This window comes from Geotrypetes seraphini, chromosome 13 (assembly GCF_902459505.1).
Source record: "Geotrypetes seraphini chromosome 13, aGeoSer1.1, whole genome shotgun sequence".
In the NCBI taxonomy this organism is placed as follows: domain Eukaryota; kingdom Metazoa; phylum Chordata; class Amphibia; order Gymnophiona; family Dermophiidae; genus Geotrypetes; species Geotrypetes seraphini.
In genome coordinates this window covers 72,865,962-72,883,264 of record NC_047096.1, presented here as the reverse complement: position 1 = coordinate 72,883,264, position 17,303 = coordinate 72,865,962, and the positions used below count along the sequence as shown (strand labels likewise).

The 17,303-nt window shown below is 45.4% G+C and overlaps 1 protein-coding gene across 1 annotated transcript in view; it reads left to right on the top strand.

The window, feature by feature from the left end:
• MEIOC (meiosis specific with coiled-coil domain) overlaps nt 1-17,303 on the top strand; it is a 170,273-nt gene that overhangs the window by 37,245 nt on the left and 115,725 nt on the right. Inside the window, 1 exon segment of the mRNA XM_033919289.1 lies at nt 14,086-14,243. Coding sequence (XP_033775180.1) covers nt 14,086-14,243 — 158 coding nt within the window.

Genomic DNA, 17,303 nt, shown 5'->3' with positions numbered 1-17,303 from the left:
CCATTCTAGGATTTAAGGGTAAGTTAGATGTACATCTCCTTATGAGTGGCATGAAGTGACATGGGTAGGGGTAGGCTAGATGCACTTCTCTTTACGAGTAGCTTGGAGCGATATGGGGACCAAAACTATGCCAGGGTACACTTGGCGGGGCCTCCGCGTGTGCGGATCGCCGGACTTGATGGACCTAGGGTCTGTTCCGGAGATGGCGCTTCTTATGTTCTTATTTTTTTGCCTGTACTGAGGTGTTGTCTTGCAGTGTCCATTAGTGTTCCTAGAAGTGTTTCCGTGCTGTATTTGGCTCGGAATCCTGACTCTGTGGGGTGGAGTATGTTGTAATTCTCTAGGAAAGAGGCTAGAGTTTTGGCTACGAGACCTTCCATCAGTTTAATGTACAATGGGATTGAGGCAATGGCTCTGTAATTGGATGGTTGGTCTGTTGCTCCTTTAGGGTTCTTTAATATCGGAGTTATTATGATTTCACTGAGTTCTGGTGGGAAATAACCCTCTAGTAGTGAAGAGTATATCCATTGTAGAAGCAGGGAGCGGAATAATGTGCTTGATGTTTTCATAGGTATGTGGGGCAATGGTTGAGGTCACAGGCTGCATGGCTATATTTATTATAAAGATTGTTGAATTCTGTCCAATCTATAGGTGAGAAATGGGACCAGGTTCTATCTGCTGCGACAGATTCTTTATCTATTGGTGGAAATGATGACTATGTGTGAGGATGTTCCGTTGAAAGAAGCTCTGATAATTGCGATTTTGTTTTTGAAGTAGGAAGCTAGGAAGGTGGCTGTAGGGGGGGGCGAATTGTTCTCTATGTAACGTGTTGTGTTTGTGAGGTCTTTTAGTAGCTGGAATAATTTTTTTGAGTCTTGAGGTCCATCTCCAATTTGTTTTGAGTAGTATGTCCTTCTTCTTTTTTCTTTCAGTTTTTGTTTGTACTTTCGGTTTGTTGTTATCCATGCTGTTTTTATGGAATCTTGATCTCTTTTTCTCCATTTTCTTTCCAGTTTGTCTACATTGTCTCTTGAGTTGGAGTAGTTCATTGTCAAACCACTTGTCTGATTTTCGGAGGATTTTGGTTTTAAGTTTTTCTGGGGCATTGAGGGTGGTCTTACTTAGCAGGTTCCATTTAGAAATGAAGTCTTTAGGTGTGTAGTGTTGTATTATGGAATCTGTTTTTGACCAGAATACTGTGGGATTTATATGTTTGCCTGAAAGGAAGGTTGTCTGAGTAGTCGGAGTGTATTTGTTGCTGGACCAATTGATTTTGAAAAAGTAGGTGTAGTGATCAGACCAAAGAGAACGGTTCCATTTTTCGTTTGAGGTTTGAATTTCTGGATGTGTGGTCTGTTGGGACATGTATGCTACGATATCCAGTTGGTGTCCTTTTTCATGTGTAGCTTGAGGATCTAAGATTTTATATGTTAGGGCTTCTAGGTATACTAGTACGGATTTAGCATTTTTGCAAGATTGGTTTTCAAGTTGAAGGTTGAGGTCTCCTAGAAGGAGGTTTGTAGGTAGTTGCTAGAGAGTTTTGATAGATAAATTCTTCAAATATTGGTTTGACTGTGCTCCAGTTACTTGGGGTTATGTAGCATAGTATGCATGTGAGTGTTCCTTTAAGTAATATGCTTGAGAGTTGACAGGCAAGTAAATCCATGTATTCTGTTATTTTGTCTTGTAGGTGTATGTTTAATGTGTTTCTGGCTATGATAGCAATTCCTTCTCCTCTCTGATTTTCTCTGCGTACCAGTGTTATTTTGTGGCTTTTTGGGCAGACTTCAGTTATTCTAGGGTCAGTATCAGAGGTGAGCCAGGTCTCTGAGGAAAAGGCAGTCAAGGTATCTTCTTCTATCCAATTTTTTATGCGTTCCGTTTTGGGGCCAATGGATCTGATGTTCATATAGGCGCATTTGAGAGGGGTGTATTCTGTTGGCGAGTTGCTCGTTGTTTTCAGGTATATGAGTGATCTTTGGTGGGGTAGTATTGTGGTAATGTAGGGATTTGTTGGTTTTCTAGTTGTTGATTTAGGGGAGGGTTGATAATTGAAGGGCTGATAGTTTGTGTTTCTGTTTAATATGCGATGCCAGTTTGGCTGGGTAATTCCTCTGGAGTTTGCTATGATAGGTATTGGGTATATGTTGTGTGCATATATTTTCCAGTCTGTGAGGAGCAGAAGTATCAGAAGGATTGCATGAGTATAACTTAAAAGTGTGGTTCTCATGGTGGTGCAAGATGCAATGCTCATTGTACCTGACATATCTAGTATGGTATAGGATTTAGGGATGAACAGATATAATACCCAAGTTAATGCTAATATTGCCTGCTACAGGTTTCAGTGCGTCCCTTGCGTCTCCCTCTTGTTTACAGTTATCTCCAGCTGGGTCTGGGGAGGGGCAGAGTATTTTCTCCTGTTCTCTGCTAAACACAAAACACTGCTGGAACAGGAGGAGCGGAGATATGCCAAGTGCCCTGCTGGAAAGGGCTCCCAAAAGTGGCCGTTGGTGCCGAGCGCTGTTAGCGCTTCTACTCTTTTAGTTCCCTTCACTGCTGGAACGGGGGTGGGGTGTAGATGAGTCCAGGTGCCCTGCCGAAAAGGGCTCCTGAGACCGGCTGCTGTTGTGAAGCGCAGTGCTTCTCTTCTGGCAGTTCTCTCCCCTGCTGGAACGGGGGAGGGGTGAAGAGGAGGCCAAGAGCCCTGATAAGTGCCCCAAAGGTGACCAAACTGATGAGATGACCACTAAAGGGTTTAAGGTATGCCCTCCTCCCTTACTCCCCCAGTAGTCACGACCCCCTCCCATCACCCAAAGGAGTGGGAAAAAAAAACAGGCTTCCCATCAGCTGATTGCAGGGGAATCCTGATCAGCTGAGCCAGTTTGGGAGAGTCCTACCAGCTTAGCTGATGGGGGGGAATTCCCCTGCTAGGATCAGCTGAATTCAGTCAAATAAGCAAAAATAGGGCAAAGAACCTCTCCAAATAATCGAGAGAGTGATTAAAAATTATCAATGACACAAATGGAGGAGGGGAAAGAAATCCCACTTATCTTTTAAAGGTGTTCAGCAGGACCTCCAACCAACTCAATGTCTCCAGTTCATCGAGCAAGCTATTCTGGATACTATTCTCATGAGGGCGTTTCTTCCCTCAGATCGCCTAACCGCTTTGCTTCATCTCTGTCAACAGATGTTTCAGCTACAAACAATCTCTGTGAGATGCATGATGGTCCTCGTAAGCCACATGGCCTCCACAGTTCATGTCACCCCACTTGCCAGATTGCATCTTCGCACTCCTCAGTGGGCTCTCGCTTCTCAGTAGTCTCAGGCAGATCAGCTCTCAAAGCATAACTCTGTAACCTCATCTCTTCTACAGTCGCTCTACTGGTGGATGACCTCCTCCAATCTATCCAGAGAACTCCTTTTCCATCTTCCTCCACATTACCAGATACTCACAACAGATGCTTCTATGTATGCCTGGGGAGTTCACATGAGCAACCTTCAAACCCAAGGTCACTGGACTTCCAAAGAACACAAATTTCACATCAGTTTGGTAGAGCTCAGAACATGTATTATGCACTAAAAGCTTTCCAGCATCTCCTGAGTGAACAAGTCTTCCTTCGCACGGACAATCAAGTAGCAATGTGCTACATCAACAAGCAAGGAGGCACGAGCTGTCTCGTCTTTTGTCAGGGAGCTCAAAAGATTTGGCTTTGGGCGATCACACGCAATCTCTTTCTGAGAGCAGTCTACATACAGGGAGAACAGAATTCCTTAGACAACCTCAGCAGAATTCACCAGCCCCACGAATGGACACTCAGTTCGACAACTCTTCAGTCTATCGTCGCACAATGGGGCACTCCTCAGGTGGACTTATTTGCAGCTCCTCACAACCACAAATTGCCCCACTTCTGCTCTAGGCTTTATTCACCTTACCGCCTGGAAGCAGATGCGTTTCTTCTGGATTGGATGCAAATGTTCCTCTGTTTCCTCCCACTCTTCTCATCTTGAAAACTCTTTTCAAACTCAAACAGGACTCAGCCACCATGATACTCATAGCTCCTCGGTGGCCCAGACAACATTGGTTCTCCCTTCTACTTCAACTCAGCAACAGGGAGCTCATACCTCTTCCAATATTTCCTACTCTGCTTACACAGAATCAAGGAGCTCATCTTCATCCCAACCTGCAATCGTTACACCTGACAGCTTGGTTTCTCTCGGGTTGACATCATTGCATCTTTCTCAGCCTGTATGCAGTATTAACGCTTCCAGAAAGCTGGCCACTCAACATTGTCTTAAACAAAAGTGGACTTGGTTTTCTTCCTGGTGTCTCCATCATCATCATGATCCAGCTTCCTTGTCAGTGAAATTGTTATCCCAGATCAAGCAGGCAGGTATTCTCACATATGGGTGACATCATCGACGGAGCCCGGATGCAGACGCCTCACAAGCAGACTTGCTTGAAGAAACTCGAAGTTTCGAGTCGCCCGCACCGCGCATGCGCGAGTGCCTTCCTGCCCAGCGTAGGGCACGTCTCCTGAGTTCTCAGTTTTCCGCGGAGCCGAGAAGTGAACTGCGGTTTGTTATTTTTTCCTCACGAATCGCTGTAATTATTTTCTTTATTTTCTTTTCAGTTTAAAAAAAAAAAATTTTTTTTCCTCTTCCACCCGTTTTCCGGGACAGGCCGCTCAGACACAGCCCTAGGGCTTCGATCTTGCGGCGGCTAGATTCACTTCTAAGTCCTGGCCTGTCACGGGCTTCAAAAACTGTAGCAAGTGTCAGCGTACGATTTCTCTTACGGACCCATCGCTGTCTCAAGTGCCTTGGGCCGAAACATCATCCGACGTCTTGCCTGCACTGTGCTACTCTTCAATCTCGAGGTATTTTGGTGGATAAGCTCTTTGAGATGGATTCTTCCTCAGATCCCTCGACTTCGAAGCGACCTTGGCCTTGACTTCAATCGAGGCTGCTCCTGCTTCTACTGCTTCCACCTCGAGCCTCATCAGACCTTCGTCGTTTGCAGCAGCTCTCTCTTCGACGATACCTGCTGTATCTTCCCCTGTTTCCTCAAGTCAGATAGCTCAGCAGACAGTTCCAGCGGTAGCGATTACAGTGCCTACGACTTCTAAGTCGAAGCACACTCACGCTGCCTCGGTGGAACTTCCAGCCAAGGCAGGCGAGCCGGTTTCAGACGCAGTACCCTCCTTGCCGGCAGCTTTCCAGACCATGTTGGAGAAGCAATTTATTCAGTTCCTTACTAATATGGGACCGAAGCTTCTTCCTCTCATCCAGCCTGGGCATTCAGCAGACTCCCGTGAGGTCGAGCCGCTTCTTTTGCCTCAGTCTGAGTTTACACACTTTGTAGGGAGCAGAGTCTCTGCGAGTGTCTGGTCTGGCATTAGTGCACATACAGCAAGGAGCAGATTCTTTGCAAGTGCCTTGGTAGGAATCCTCACACTCTATACAAGGAGCAGAGTCTTTGGGAGTGCATCGAGGTTCCTCCTTCAAGCCTCTGGAGCTTCGATCTACAGCCTCCAGTCCCATACATTCGTTGATACCATCGGTTGCTCCCGTCTCCGAGGTGAAGTCTCGATCTTAGAGATCTGCTTCCAGGCATAGTTCTAATCGATGATCGATGCCTTCTTCGAGGCATCCTTCAAGGCATAGTTCTTCTAAAGAAAGACCTTCTTCCACTAAGCCTCGATCTACTCCAACCTCGACTAGACCACCAACTCCTCGTTCGAGGTCTCCAATGCCAGACCTCGAGGATGTCCCGGTTTCGATTGCCTCGTCCAAGTCACCAGATTCCTTTGATGCCTTTTTTTTTTTCCTGCCGAAGATTCATCTTCGACCCAGGCTGCCTTGACGTCCTCGAGTCCTTCTCGAGGCAAAGCATTGGGAGATCAGCTATCTTTCTCATCTTTCTTCGTCAGATGGCTGTGGAATTGGACCTGCAATTAGATACTGGCTTCAAATACTCTAAGGAGTATCTCGAAGTCATGCATCTTCCTCAACCTCCGGCAGAGTTACATTACATTACATTACGGATTTCTATTCCGCCTATACCTTGCAGTTCAAGGCGGATTACAAAAGATTTGGCTGGACATTTTCCAGTGAAGATACACTTTTTTTTTTTTTTTTTTAAACAGAGGAGATATAGCTGGAAAGATTCCGAGGGGATTTACAAGTTTGATAGCAAATTGACAGTGCAGAACTGTGTGATATAAACAAATAGATTACATTTGGAGTAGGTAAGATTACTATACATTTCAGGAAGATGATTTGGGGAGGATTTTATAGGGGAGAATTATTTGGAGGTAGGTGAAGAGGGGTTAAGATATTTGGAAGAATTTTTTGAAAAGCAGGGTTTTGATTTCTTTTCGGAATGTTTTGAGGTCGCCCGTTGTCATCAGCAGGTTGGAGATGGAATGGTTGAGTTTTGCTGCTTGTGTTGCCAGAAGGTTGTCATACATTTTCTTGCGCTGTGTGCCTTTGAGTGGGGGGAAGGCAAAAGGGTTCGGGGTTCTTCTGTGTCTTGAGGTGAAGATCTGGTTTAAGCGGTTGTTTAGGTAGGAGGGGGAAGAGCCATTTAACGCTTTGAATAATAGGCAGTAGCATTTGAATTGAATTCGTGCTTGTATGGGTAGCCAGTGAGAGTCTAAGAAGGCAGTTGTAATGTGATCATATTTTCTCAAGGAGTAGATCAGTCTGAGGGCGGTGTTTTGTATGGTCTGAAGTTGTTTTATCATCATGGCAGGACAAGGTAGATAAAGGGAGTTGCAATAGTCCAGTAAACCTAAGACTAGGGATTGGGTAATTAGTCTGAATTGTGCTGGATTGAAAAATTTTCTGATTTTACGTAGATTTCTCATAGTTAGAAAAGCTTTCTGGGTTGTCTTGTTGATTTGGGACTGTATTGTGCAGCATCTGTCTATCGTTACTCCTAGGAGTTTGAGTTCGGGTTGTATTGGGTATTTGGTATTTTTGATTTTCAGTTCTGTGATGGTAGGAGTTTTGGCCTTTTCGAGCAAAAGGAATTTTGTTTTTTCTGAGTTTAATTTCAGTTTGTGGTCCATCATCCATTTTTCCACTGTATCTAGGGTTGTTTCTAGCTTTGCTGTGGTGGTGGTCTCAGATGGGTCGAAGGGGAGGAGTATGGTGATATCGTCTGCGTAGCTGAAGGATGTGACATTTAGGTTGTTTAAAGTGGCTCCTAGGGAGGAAATAAAGAGGTTGAAGAGCGTAGGTGAGAGAGGTGATCCTTGTGGAACTCCGCAGGGATTGGACCATGGTTCTGATTTGATATCATTGGACTTTACCCTATAGGTTCTTGATTTGAGGAATCCTTGAAACCAATTGTGGACCTTGCCTGAGATCCCTATGGCGTCAAGTATCTGTAGTAATAAGGAGTGGTCAACTAGGTCAAATGCTGCGGAGAGGTCAAGTTGAATTAACATCATCTTTTTTCCTTTACTGATGCGTTGCCGGGCTGTATCTAGTAGGGAGACAAGTAATGTTTCTGGGCTGTGGTTGGTTCGAAATCCTGATTGTGAGGGGTGAAGAAGGTTGTGGTTTTCCAGGTAGTTGATGAGGTATTGTGCAACTAGGCCTTCTATTATTTTAACGTATATCGGTATTGAAGCGATAGGTCTGTAGTTGGAGGGGCTTAAGCTTCCACTTCATAAGCTTTTGAATCAGACTTTTGGTCGATGCATGGAAACACCTTTTTCCATACCAGCTGTTCCTGGAAAATTGGACTCTAGGTATAAAACTATGCATCGCAAAAGGGTTTGACAACTCAGTTATCTCATCAATCCCTGCTTGTCGAGTCCTCCTTAAAGAGGTCCTATCCTTCCAAGGTTTATGCCAAAATTTTTGACTTATCTGGATACTCAAAAGCATTTTGAATTTCAAGAAGTCCTGGCTTCTTTATCCCAACTCAGATTGCATCTCTTGTAGTCATCTTACGATGCCTTTGAGTTGTCTGCCCAGGCAGCTGCTTGTTCTGTGGGTATGCGTTGTCTTGCTTGGCTTTGTACCATTGACATGGATCCTAATCTTCAAGACCGCTTGGCTAATATCCCTTGTGACAGCAATGACCTCTTTGATGAATCCATCGAGGCAGCCACCAAGAAATTGTCTGACTATGAGAAATCCTTTGCTTCTATTGTCAGACCCAAGCCGAAGTCAGCTCCTGCAAAACCTGCACGCCATGCTCCTATCTATCAGCGGCGTTTACTCCGAGGACGACTCCTTATAATCGCCCTCCTCTAAGAAACAGCAGCCTCAGAAACAACAGAAACCTCAAACTTCTGCACCTAAGGCTACTTAGCCTTTTTGACTGTTTAAAACAGAGCATAACCTCCACCGTTCTGAGTGTCTCATTTTCCCCCTATAGGAGATCGTCCCCATCATTTCTACCACTGATGAACGATAATTAAATCTGACCTCTGGGTACTTTCCATCATAAGGGAAGGATACTCTCTTCATTTCTCTCAGATTCCACCAGAGCTTTCTCCAAGAGAGTATCCTTCCAATCCATCCCAGATCGCCCTTCTTCTTCAGGAAGCTCAAGCTCTGATTCGTCTCCATGCCATCGAACCAGTTCCCTTGGAACAGTTTTACTCCCGTTACTTCCTTGTTCCGAAAAAGACGGGCGATCTGCGACCTATTTTAGATCTCAGGGTTCTCAACAAATTTCTCATCAAAGAAGTTTTGCATGTTGTCCCTGGCATCCCTTTATCCCTTTCTCGAGCAGAACGACTGGTTATGCTCTCTGGATATCAAGGAGGCCTACACTCATATCCCCATTCATCCGGCCTCCCATCAGTACTTCAGATTTCGGGTGGGGAATCTGCATTTTCAATACAGAGTACTACACTTCGGCTTGTCCCCGTCTCCCAGAGTGTTCACCAAGTGCCTGGTTGTGGTAGCAGCAGCTCTAAGAAATCATGGTCTTCAGGTATTTCCCTACCTAGACGACTAGCTCATCAAAGATTCCACATCTCAGCGGGTTATTGTAGCGATCCAACAGAATACCTGGTTCCTACAAAGTCTGGGATTCGAAATCAACTTTCCCAAATCTCGACTTCAGCCCTCACAGACTCTACAGTTCATTGGAGCTGTTCTGGACACTGTCCAACTCAGAGCATTCCTTCCACAACAACGTCTGGAAGCTCTTCTTCTTCAAATCTGTCATACAGTGTCTTCCCGCTCTTTCATCTCACAAGATGGTACTTCTGAGTCACATGGCCTCCACAGTACAAGTGACTCCTTTTGCCAGACTTCACCTCAGAATTCCTCAGTGGACCCAGGCATCTCAATGGATGCAAGTTTGCGACCCTGCTTCTCGATATATATCAGTCACTCCTTCATTGAAGAAGTCTCTCCGTTGGTGGATGCTCTCTTCCAATCTTTCCAGAGGCTTGCTTTTCAAACGCCCCCTCATCAGAAGGTCCTCACGACAGACTCTTTGACCTACGCTTGGGGCGCTCATCTTGATGGTCTCCGTACTCAAGATCTATGGACCAGTACGGATCGTCAGTGTCATATCAATCTCTTGGAACTCAGAGCGATCCTCAAAGCTCTCAATGCTTTTCAACATCTGCTTCACGACCAAGTAGTCCTCATTCGGACGGACAAGCAAGTCGCCATGTATTATGTCAACAAACAAGGAGGGACGGGGTCTACCTCCCTTTGTCAAGAAGCTATGATGGTTTGGGACTGGGCAATCTGCCACAACACTTTCCTCAAAGCTGTCTACATTCAAGGGACGCAGAATTGCTTGGCGGACAACCTGAGTCGCCTCCTGCAACCTCACGAATGGACACTCCATTCCTCGTCTCTTCATCACATTTTTTCACTGTGGGGAATTCCTCAAATAGACCTCTTTGCAGCCCCCCACAACTACAAACTGCCTCAATTCTGCTCCAGGATATACTCTCCTCATCGCCTCAAGGCAGATGCTTTTCTTCTGGAATGGTCATATCTTTTCCTCTATGCATTCCCTCCATTTCCTCTCATTCTCAAGTCTCTGGTCAAGTTGAAAAACAATCATGCCACCATGATTCTCATCGCTCCTCGCTCCTCGGTGGCCAAGACAACCTTGGTACTCCCTTCTACTTCAACTCAGCACCAGGGAGCCATACCTTCTACCTTATACAGAGTCAAGGATCTCTGCTTCATCCCAACCTGCAGTCTCTACACCTGTCAGCTTGGTAACTCTCAATATAACCCCTCTTCAGTTTTCTCAATCTGTAAGAGATATTTTAGAAGCTTCTAGCAAGCCTACCACTAAACAATGCTATCACCAAAAGTGGACTAGATTTTCTACGTGGTGTTTTTGTCATCATAAGGATCCTCAACATTCTTCCTTATCTTCTGTTTTGGACTACCTTTTGCACTTATCCAATTCTGGCCTCAAGTCTACATCTATCCGAGTCCATCTCTGTGCAATTGCGGTTTTCCATCAGCCTATTGAAGGGAAACATCTCTCTGCTCATCCGGTGGTTTCCAGATTCATGAAAGGACTTTTCAATGTCAAACCTCCTCTCAAACCGCCTCCTGTGGTTTGGGACCTCAATGTTGTCCTTGCTCAACTGATGAAGCTTCCATTTGAACCAATTGATGAGGCTCATCTGAAGTATCTCACTTGGAAAGTGGTGTTTCTCATAGCCCTCACTTCTGCTCGAAGAGTCAGTGAGCTGCAAGCTTTGGTTGCTGACCCACCATTCACAGTGTTCCATCATGACAAGGTGGTTCTTCGTACTCATCCTAAATTTCTCCCTAAAGTGATCTTGGAATTTCATCTCAACCAATCCATTGTTCTTCCAGTGTTTTTTTCCAAAGCCTCATTCTCATCCTGGAGAAGTTGCTCTTCATACTCTGGACTGTAAACGTGCTTTGGCCTTCTATTTGGAACGCACCAAATCACACAGAACTGCTCTTCAACCTTTTGTCTCCTTTGATCCAAATAAGTTGGGACATCCTAATTCTAACCATACCATCTCCAACTGGATGGCGGCTTGTATCTCATTCTGTTATGCCCAGGCTGGATTACCTCTTCACAGTAAAGTCACAGCCCATAAAGTCAGAGCAATGGCAGCTTCAGTAGCTTTCCTCAGATCTACACCTACTGAGGAAATTTGTAGAGCTGCTACTTGGTCCTCGGTTCATACCTTCACTTCTCACTATTGTCTGGATACTTTCTCCAGATGGGATGGACAGTTTGGTCAAACAGTATTACAAAATTTATTCTCCTAAATAGCCAACACTCCCACCATCCCATTCTGGTTAGCTTGGAGGTCACCCATATGTGAGAATAGGCTGCCTGCTTGTCCTGGGATAAAGCACAGTTACTTACCCTGGAGATAGTACAATACAGCACAGTTACTTACCGTAACAGGTGTTATCCAGGGACAGCAGGCAGCTATTCTCACAACCCACCCACCTTCCCTGGTTGGCTTCTCTGCTAGCTATCTGAACTGAGGAGACGCGCCCTGTGCTGGGCGGGAAGGCACTCCTGCATATGCGGTGCGGGCTACTCGAAACTTCGAGTTTCTTCAAGCAAGTCTGCTTGTGAGGCGTCCGCATCCGGGCTCCGTCGATGACATCACCCATATGTGAGAATAGCTGCCTGCTGTCCCCGGATAACACCTGTTACGGTAAGTAACTGTGCTGTATTGTACTATCTCCTCCATCTTTCTGATTTGGGTCTTAAATCTACATCTATCAGAGTCCATCTCAGCGCTATTACAGCTTTTCACAGGCCAGTCTAGGGTAAGCTCCTCACTGCTTATCCATTGATCTCCAGATTCATGAAAGGGCTTTTTAATGTTAAACCACCTCTCAAGCTTCCTCCTCTCTGGGACCTTAATGTGGTTCTTTCCCAGTTGATGAAGCCTCCGTTTGAACCAAAGGGAACAACTCATCTTAATTTTCTCTCCTGGAAAATTTTTTCTCATCTCACCCACTTCTGCCAGGAGAGTCAGTGAGTTACAGGTCTTGGTCGCAGATCCACGCTTCACAGTTTTTCACCATGATAAAGTGGTTCTACGCACGCATCCAAAGTTTCTACTGAAAGTTGTCATGGAGTTTCATCTCGGTCGATTGTTCTGCCTCATTCTCATGCAGGAGAAATGGCACTACACACGCTTTGGCCTACTACATCGACAGGACAAAGCCTCATAGAAATCTCCCCAGTTCTTCATCTCATTTGATCCTAACAAGTTGGGTCATCCTGTAACGAAAAGGACAATTTCCAACTGGTTGGCTGCCTGTATATCATTCTGCTGCACTCAGACCAGACTGTCTCTGGAGAGTCGTGTCACTGCTCACAAAGTCCGAGTTATGGCAGCTTCTGTAGCTTTCCTCAGATCTATTCCTATTGAGGAAATCTGCAAGGTTGCCACCTGGTCCTCATTTCATACATTCACTTCACATTACTGTGTGGAAACTTTTTCCAGATGGGATGGGCACTTCAGCCAGTTAGTTTTTCAAAATTTGTTTTCTTAAAAAGGCCAACTCTCCCTCCATCCCATTCTAGTTAGCATGGAGGTCACCCATGTGTGAGAATATGCTGCCTGCTTGTCCTGGGATAAAACACAGTTACTTACCGTAACAGGTGTTATCCAGGGATAGCAGGCAGATATTCTCACAACCCACCCACCTCCCCTGGTTGGCTTCTTAACTGGCTTATCTTAACTGAAGGGACCGCACGCCTCCGTCAGGAGAGAAGGCGCATGCGTGGTGTGGGCTGATTACGAACTTTCTAAATTTAAAGTTGCGATTCACTTTTGAAGTATCCGTATTGGGGCTCCGTTGGTGACGTCGCCCATGTGTGAGAATATCTGCCTGCTGTCCCTGGATAACACCTGTTACGGTAAGTAACTGTGCTTTCCAGTAGATAGTGTGTCATTCTGGTTCCTCTCTCTGGCCTTCCTGCACCTGCCTACTGTCTCATTCTGATTGTTTTTCAAGTACATATCTTGGATGGCAGTCAGCCCTTTGGAGGCTGAAAAATATTGTATCATTGGTTTCTAGAGTCTACAGGGGTACTATTTGAGCTCCTTTGATGCTTCTGTTGGCATTTGGTTATTTCATTGTTCAAGTCATTTCCTTACTTCACCTAGTCTCGGGGAAGGTCTTGCAAGAGCTCCCAGTGAAGTAAGAGGATCACAGAAAAAAATCCAGAGTTTATTCCTTCTGCAGATGTCTCACAGCCATGGGAAGATAATCTGCTTGTCCAGAATGCCACCCCTATATACTGTAATCTTTCAACTAAAATTAACAATTAGTGGGGGCTTGTGGAAAGATATTATCAAGGTATAAGCATAATCTCTTTTTATTTTAAAGCTAAGTTATTGTGGCATGTTATACCCTAAAAGAAGAAATGGTTGAAAATCAGGTTACATCAAATGTTTTCTTGTATACCTTTTTTTTTTCCATTGTATTAAGTAAATTATGATATCAGCTGTGGATTAGTTCTTTTGTAGGGTGACCTGGGATTGATTAGTCATAATTTTTTTTCATTTAGAAGAAAGGCGCAAGAGATGATAGGTGTATTTATGCCACAGAGGTATTTTAAACACTGGATGTGAGTTTCTTTTAATTGAAAAGAAGCTCTGGAAAGAGGGGACGTAGGATGAAGGTTAAAGGGGACAGTCAGGAGCAACCTGAGGAAACACTACTTCATGGAAAAGGTGGTGGATTAGTGGAACAGGCTCCTGGTGGAGACAAAGGCTGTTTCTGAATTCAAGCTTGAGACAAGTATATAGGACAGGGGTGTCCAATGTCGGTCCTCAAGGGCCGCAATCCAGTCGGGTTTTCAGGATTTCCCCAATGAATATGCATTGAAAGCAGTGCATGCAAATAGATCTCATGCATATTCATTGGGGAAATCCTGAAAACCCGACTGGACTGCGGCCCTCGAGGACCGACATTGGACACCCCTGATATAGGATCTCTAAAAGAGAGGAAAGAATAGTAGTTGGTTTGGATGAGCAGATTGGGTAAGCCAAATAGGTTTTTATCTGATTTCTTTTTATTGTGTGTGTGTTTAACTGTCCTTCTAATTGATGTCAAATTCAGAATGAAGACAGTTTGGAGCTCCGTCAGACTTATGGTCCCCCTATCTCTACACCTGAATATTCAAGTTCTGCAGAGACTTCTCTTTTCTACGCACCTTGGTCTACGTATGGTGATGATGTTAAGCAGCCTGGTAGTTCTCAGATCAGTCTAAAAAACAGGTAAATTATTTTTAACAATCATGAAGGTAATCTTGAATTAGGCTCCCTCTAACTTGTGCAGTAAGAATGTACATAAGCTATTACCAGTTTTAAAAGTGGCCTTAAACTGCATACTTTTACACTTCTTATTTTAGTATGCACATAATTAGAACTGAAAGGTACAGGCGGAATAGAAGTCATTAATGTAATGTAATAAAACTGTGTATATACTTCTCCCTTCCAATTCGCTGGTTTAGAACTCACGAATTTGGTTATTCACGAGTTTCTAAACCCGGATTCACCTCCCAAACGCCTCATAAAATGCACACGATCAAGAAGCCCCGCTCTAACGGCCTCACTTCTTCCAGGACCGTTAACAACATCCGGCCATGATGCCCCCAGGCCTTTGTCACTCTAACGGCCTCACCTCCCACAAAGCCCCCCAGACAGCGACATCACCTGCCCACTTGCCAGTTTCGTGCTCCTAGCTGAGCTTTTGAGCTCCGGCGCCCCAGCCAATCTACGACTGCCTTGTTCTCAGCCACTCCGCGGCACTAGGTGGGTACAGCCACTGTCAAGGAGGGTCTTTGCCACTGTCATGCCAATCCGCCGCCGAGCCAGCCAATAGGCCTCATGCTTGTGAGGGAAAGGGAAATCCACTGTCTTTTTGCCTCCTCGCACGGGGCAGGAGCGTAGGAAGAGCGCTGCTGCCCCGCTTCACCCGCTAGACCACCAAGTAAGTTTTATAGAGGTCCGAGAGGCGGGGGAGAGATCCAGGATGCAGGAGGGAGGCAGGGGTGGGTCAGAGCCGGCCCTAAAAGTTATTCGTGTTTTTCGATATTCGTGGGCCGGCTCTGCCCCTAACCCCTGCGAATATTGAGGGGGAAGTATACTTTTGAACTTTCAGAAGTACATGTATAAATTTATTCCAGGGAGTGTCCCTGCTTGTCATAAGTAAATGTATACACAAAGAAGGCAATCCTATAACTGAATGCCTCCAACTGGATGCCCAGAGGATGTGTAGTAGGATCCTATTCTATAAAGAAGCCTAGGTGCCTAGATCTCATTTGAGCAGTTTTTCCCAACTCAGTCCTGGAGTATTCCTTTGCTAGTCAGGTTTTCAGGATATCCATAATGAATATGTATGAAAAGATAATGGCAGTATATGCAAATCAATCTCATGCATATTGATGCAAGAAATTGCAGGACTGAGTTGGGAAACACTGCATTAGAGAATACTAATGTTATCCTAGGACAAGCAGGCAGTATATTTTCATATGTGAGTGACAACATCCATGGAGCCCAGTACAGAGTGAAAAAGTATACTGCCAGTTAAAAATTTGTTTTATGTCTCGAGGCTGCCCATGCCGCGCATGCATCGATGCCTTCCTGCCCGATGTCAGCTCGCGAGACCATCAGTTCTGTTTTCTGCAGAGCTGGGAAGCTGTGTTTTTTGGAGTCAGTCCAAAGTGTGTCATCAAGGTTTTTTTTTGTGCCTACCCATGTTTATTTTCTTCAGTATTTTGCTTTATTTTTCATTTCCTTTTCAAAATAATTTTATTTGTTCCACTTTTAGTTTTGGGCTTTCAGCCTCTAGCAAGACTGTTTTTAGGCTGGCCAGTGTCGGATCATTTTCAGTGTCTGATTTACTCGACCTCCGGTATTGACGGTGTTTCCCCCCATGTCAAAGCTGTCCAGAAGTTTTAAGTGGTGCACTCAGTGCAGCAGGACCATATCAATCACTGATCCACATAATTGATGTCTACAGTATTTGATTCTTCTGCTCACCATCCACTTTCTTGTAGGCATTGCTTTATACTTCAAAAAAGATCACTGAAGGATAGACAGCTCCAGTTCGACAGACTTTTTCTGTTACATCCCTTCCGGATTCCATACGCTAGGCTGCTCATAATCCACACACAAAAAAAAAGTGGCCTAAATGGGTACTTGGACGATCAAAAAGCCTGATCGTCCAAGTACCCTGCCTCTAAACGCATAGAGTGAAAAGAGGCGTTTTTTAGAGGAGGGGAAAGGCGGGAGGTGGGCTGACCTAGACATAGGCGTACAGCAGGTATAACCAAAAGTTTAGGCAGGTTGCCTAGTCGGCACATACGTTTTAACTTAGACCAAGTCAAAACAGGTATAAGTGCCAAAAAAAGGGGCTGCTGAGCTGATGGCGGCTGGCGCGATCAGCTCAGCAGCCCGGCAACCTACCCACCACAACCATCGGGACAGGAGAGATGCCTCGTATCCCCTGCCGCAATAGCGATACCACCAAGTGCCGCCAAATGCGGCACTTGGGATCGCAAATGCGGCAGGAGAGATGACCCATCTCTCCTTCAGCGATCCACCCCTCCCCCCGATCTGATCGGGCCAGGAGAGAGCCCAAGCCCTCCTGGCCCTGCCGATTACGATCGGGGCAAGAGGGAGCCCAAGCCCTCTTGCCCCGCCAGCCACGACCTTCACCGACAACATCGGGGCAAGAAGGAGCCCAAGTCCTCCTGGCCAGGTGACTCCCCCCTACCCCCACCAAGATCCGGGCAGGAGGGATCCCAGGCCCTCCTCCGATACAACCCTCCTTTTGGAAGTTTTTTTTGATAATGGACATTTTCCCTGCTTCTACTTTCAACGTTTAAGGCCTTAGGCCAAAAGGACTTAGACGTTTTAAAAAAAAATTATGCCCCTCTAGATGTTTAATCGCAAACTTTTGTGAGCACATGCTCCACCCCCGTAGCCTGAGAGCTAGCAAACGTATCCAGATACAATTTCTGTAAGCAATCCATGCAGAAGTTTCTTGCGGTTGCTCTGCTTCTTTTTTTGATTTTCGCATAAAGTTTGTTTTCTTGGTGGCTTCAGTTCTTTGAGACTTCTTCCAGTTGGTCCCCTGTCGGAGGAATGGACGCAGTCCTGCGGTGCCGGATTGTTGCTTCACAGAAAAATTCTGGTAGGTCTGTTGAGCCAGCCTGCTGTGTGCCACCTTTACTGAATTCGGCTCCTTCCCCTGCGAGTTTGCTTGAACCTTGTCACAGGTTTTTAAGCGCAGGCTGTATGCATCTGGAGTGAAACCCACTGGGTTTCAAG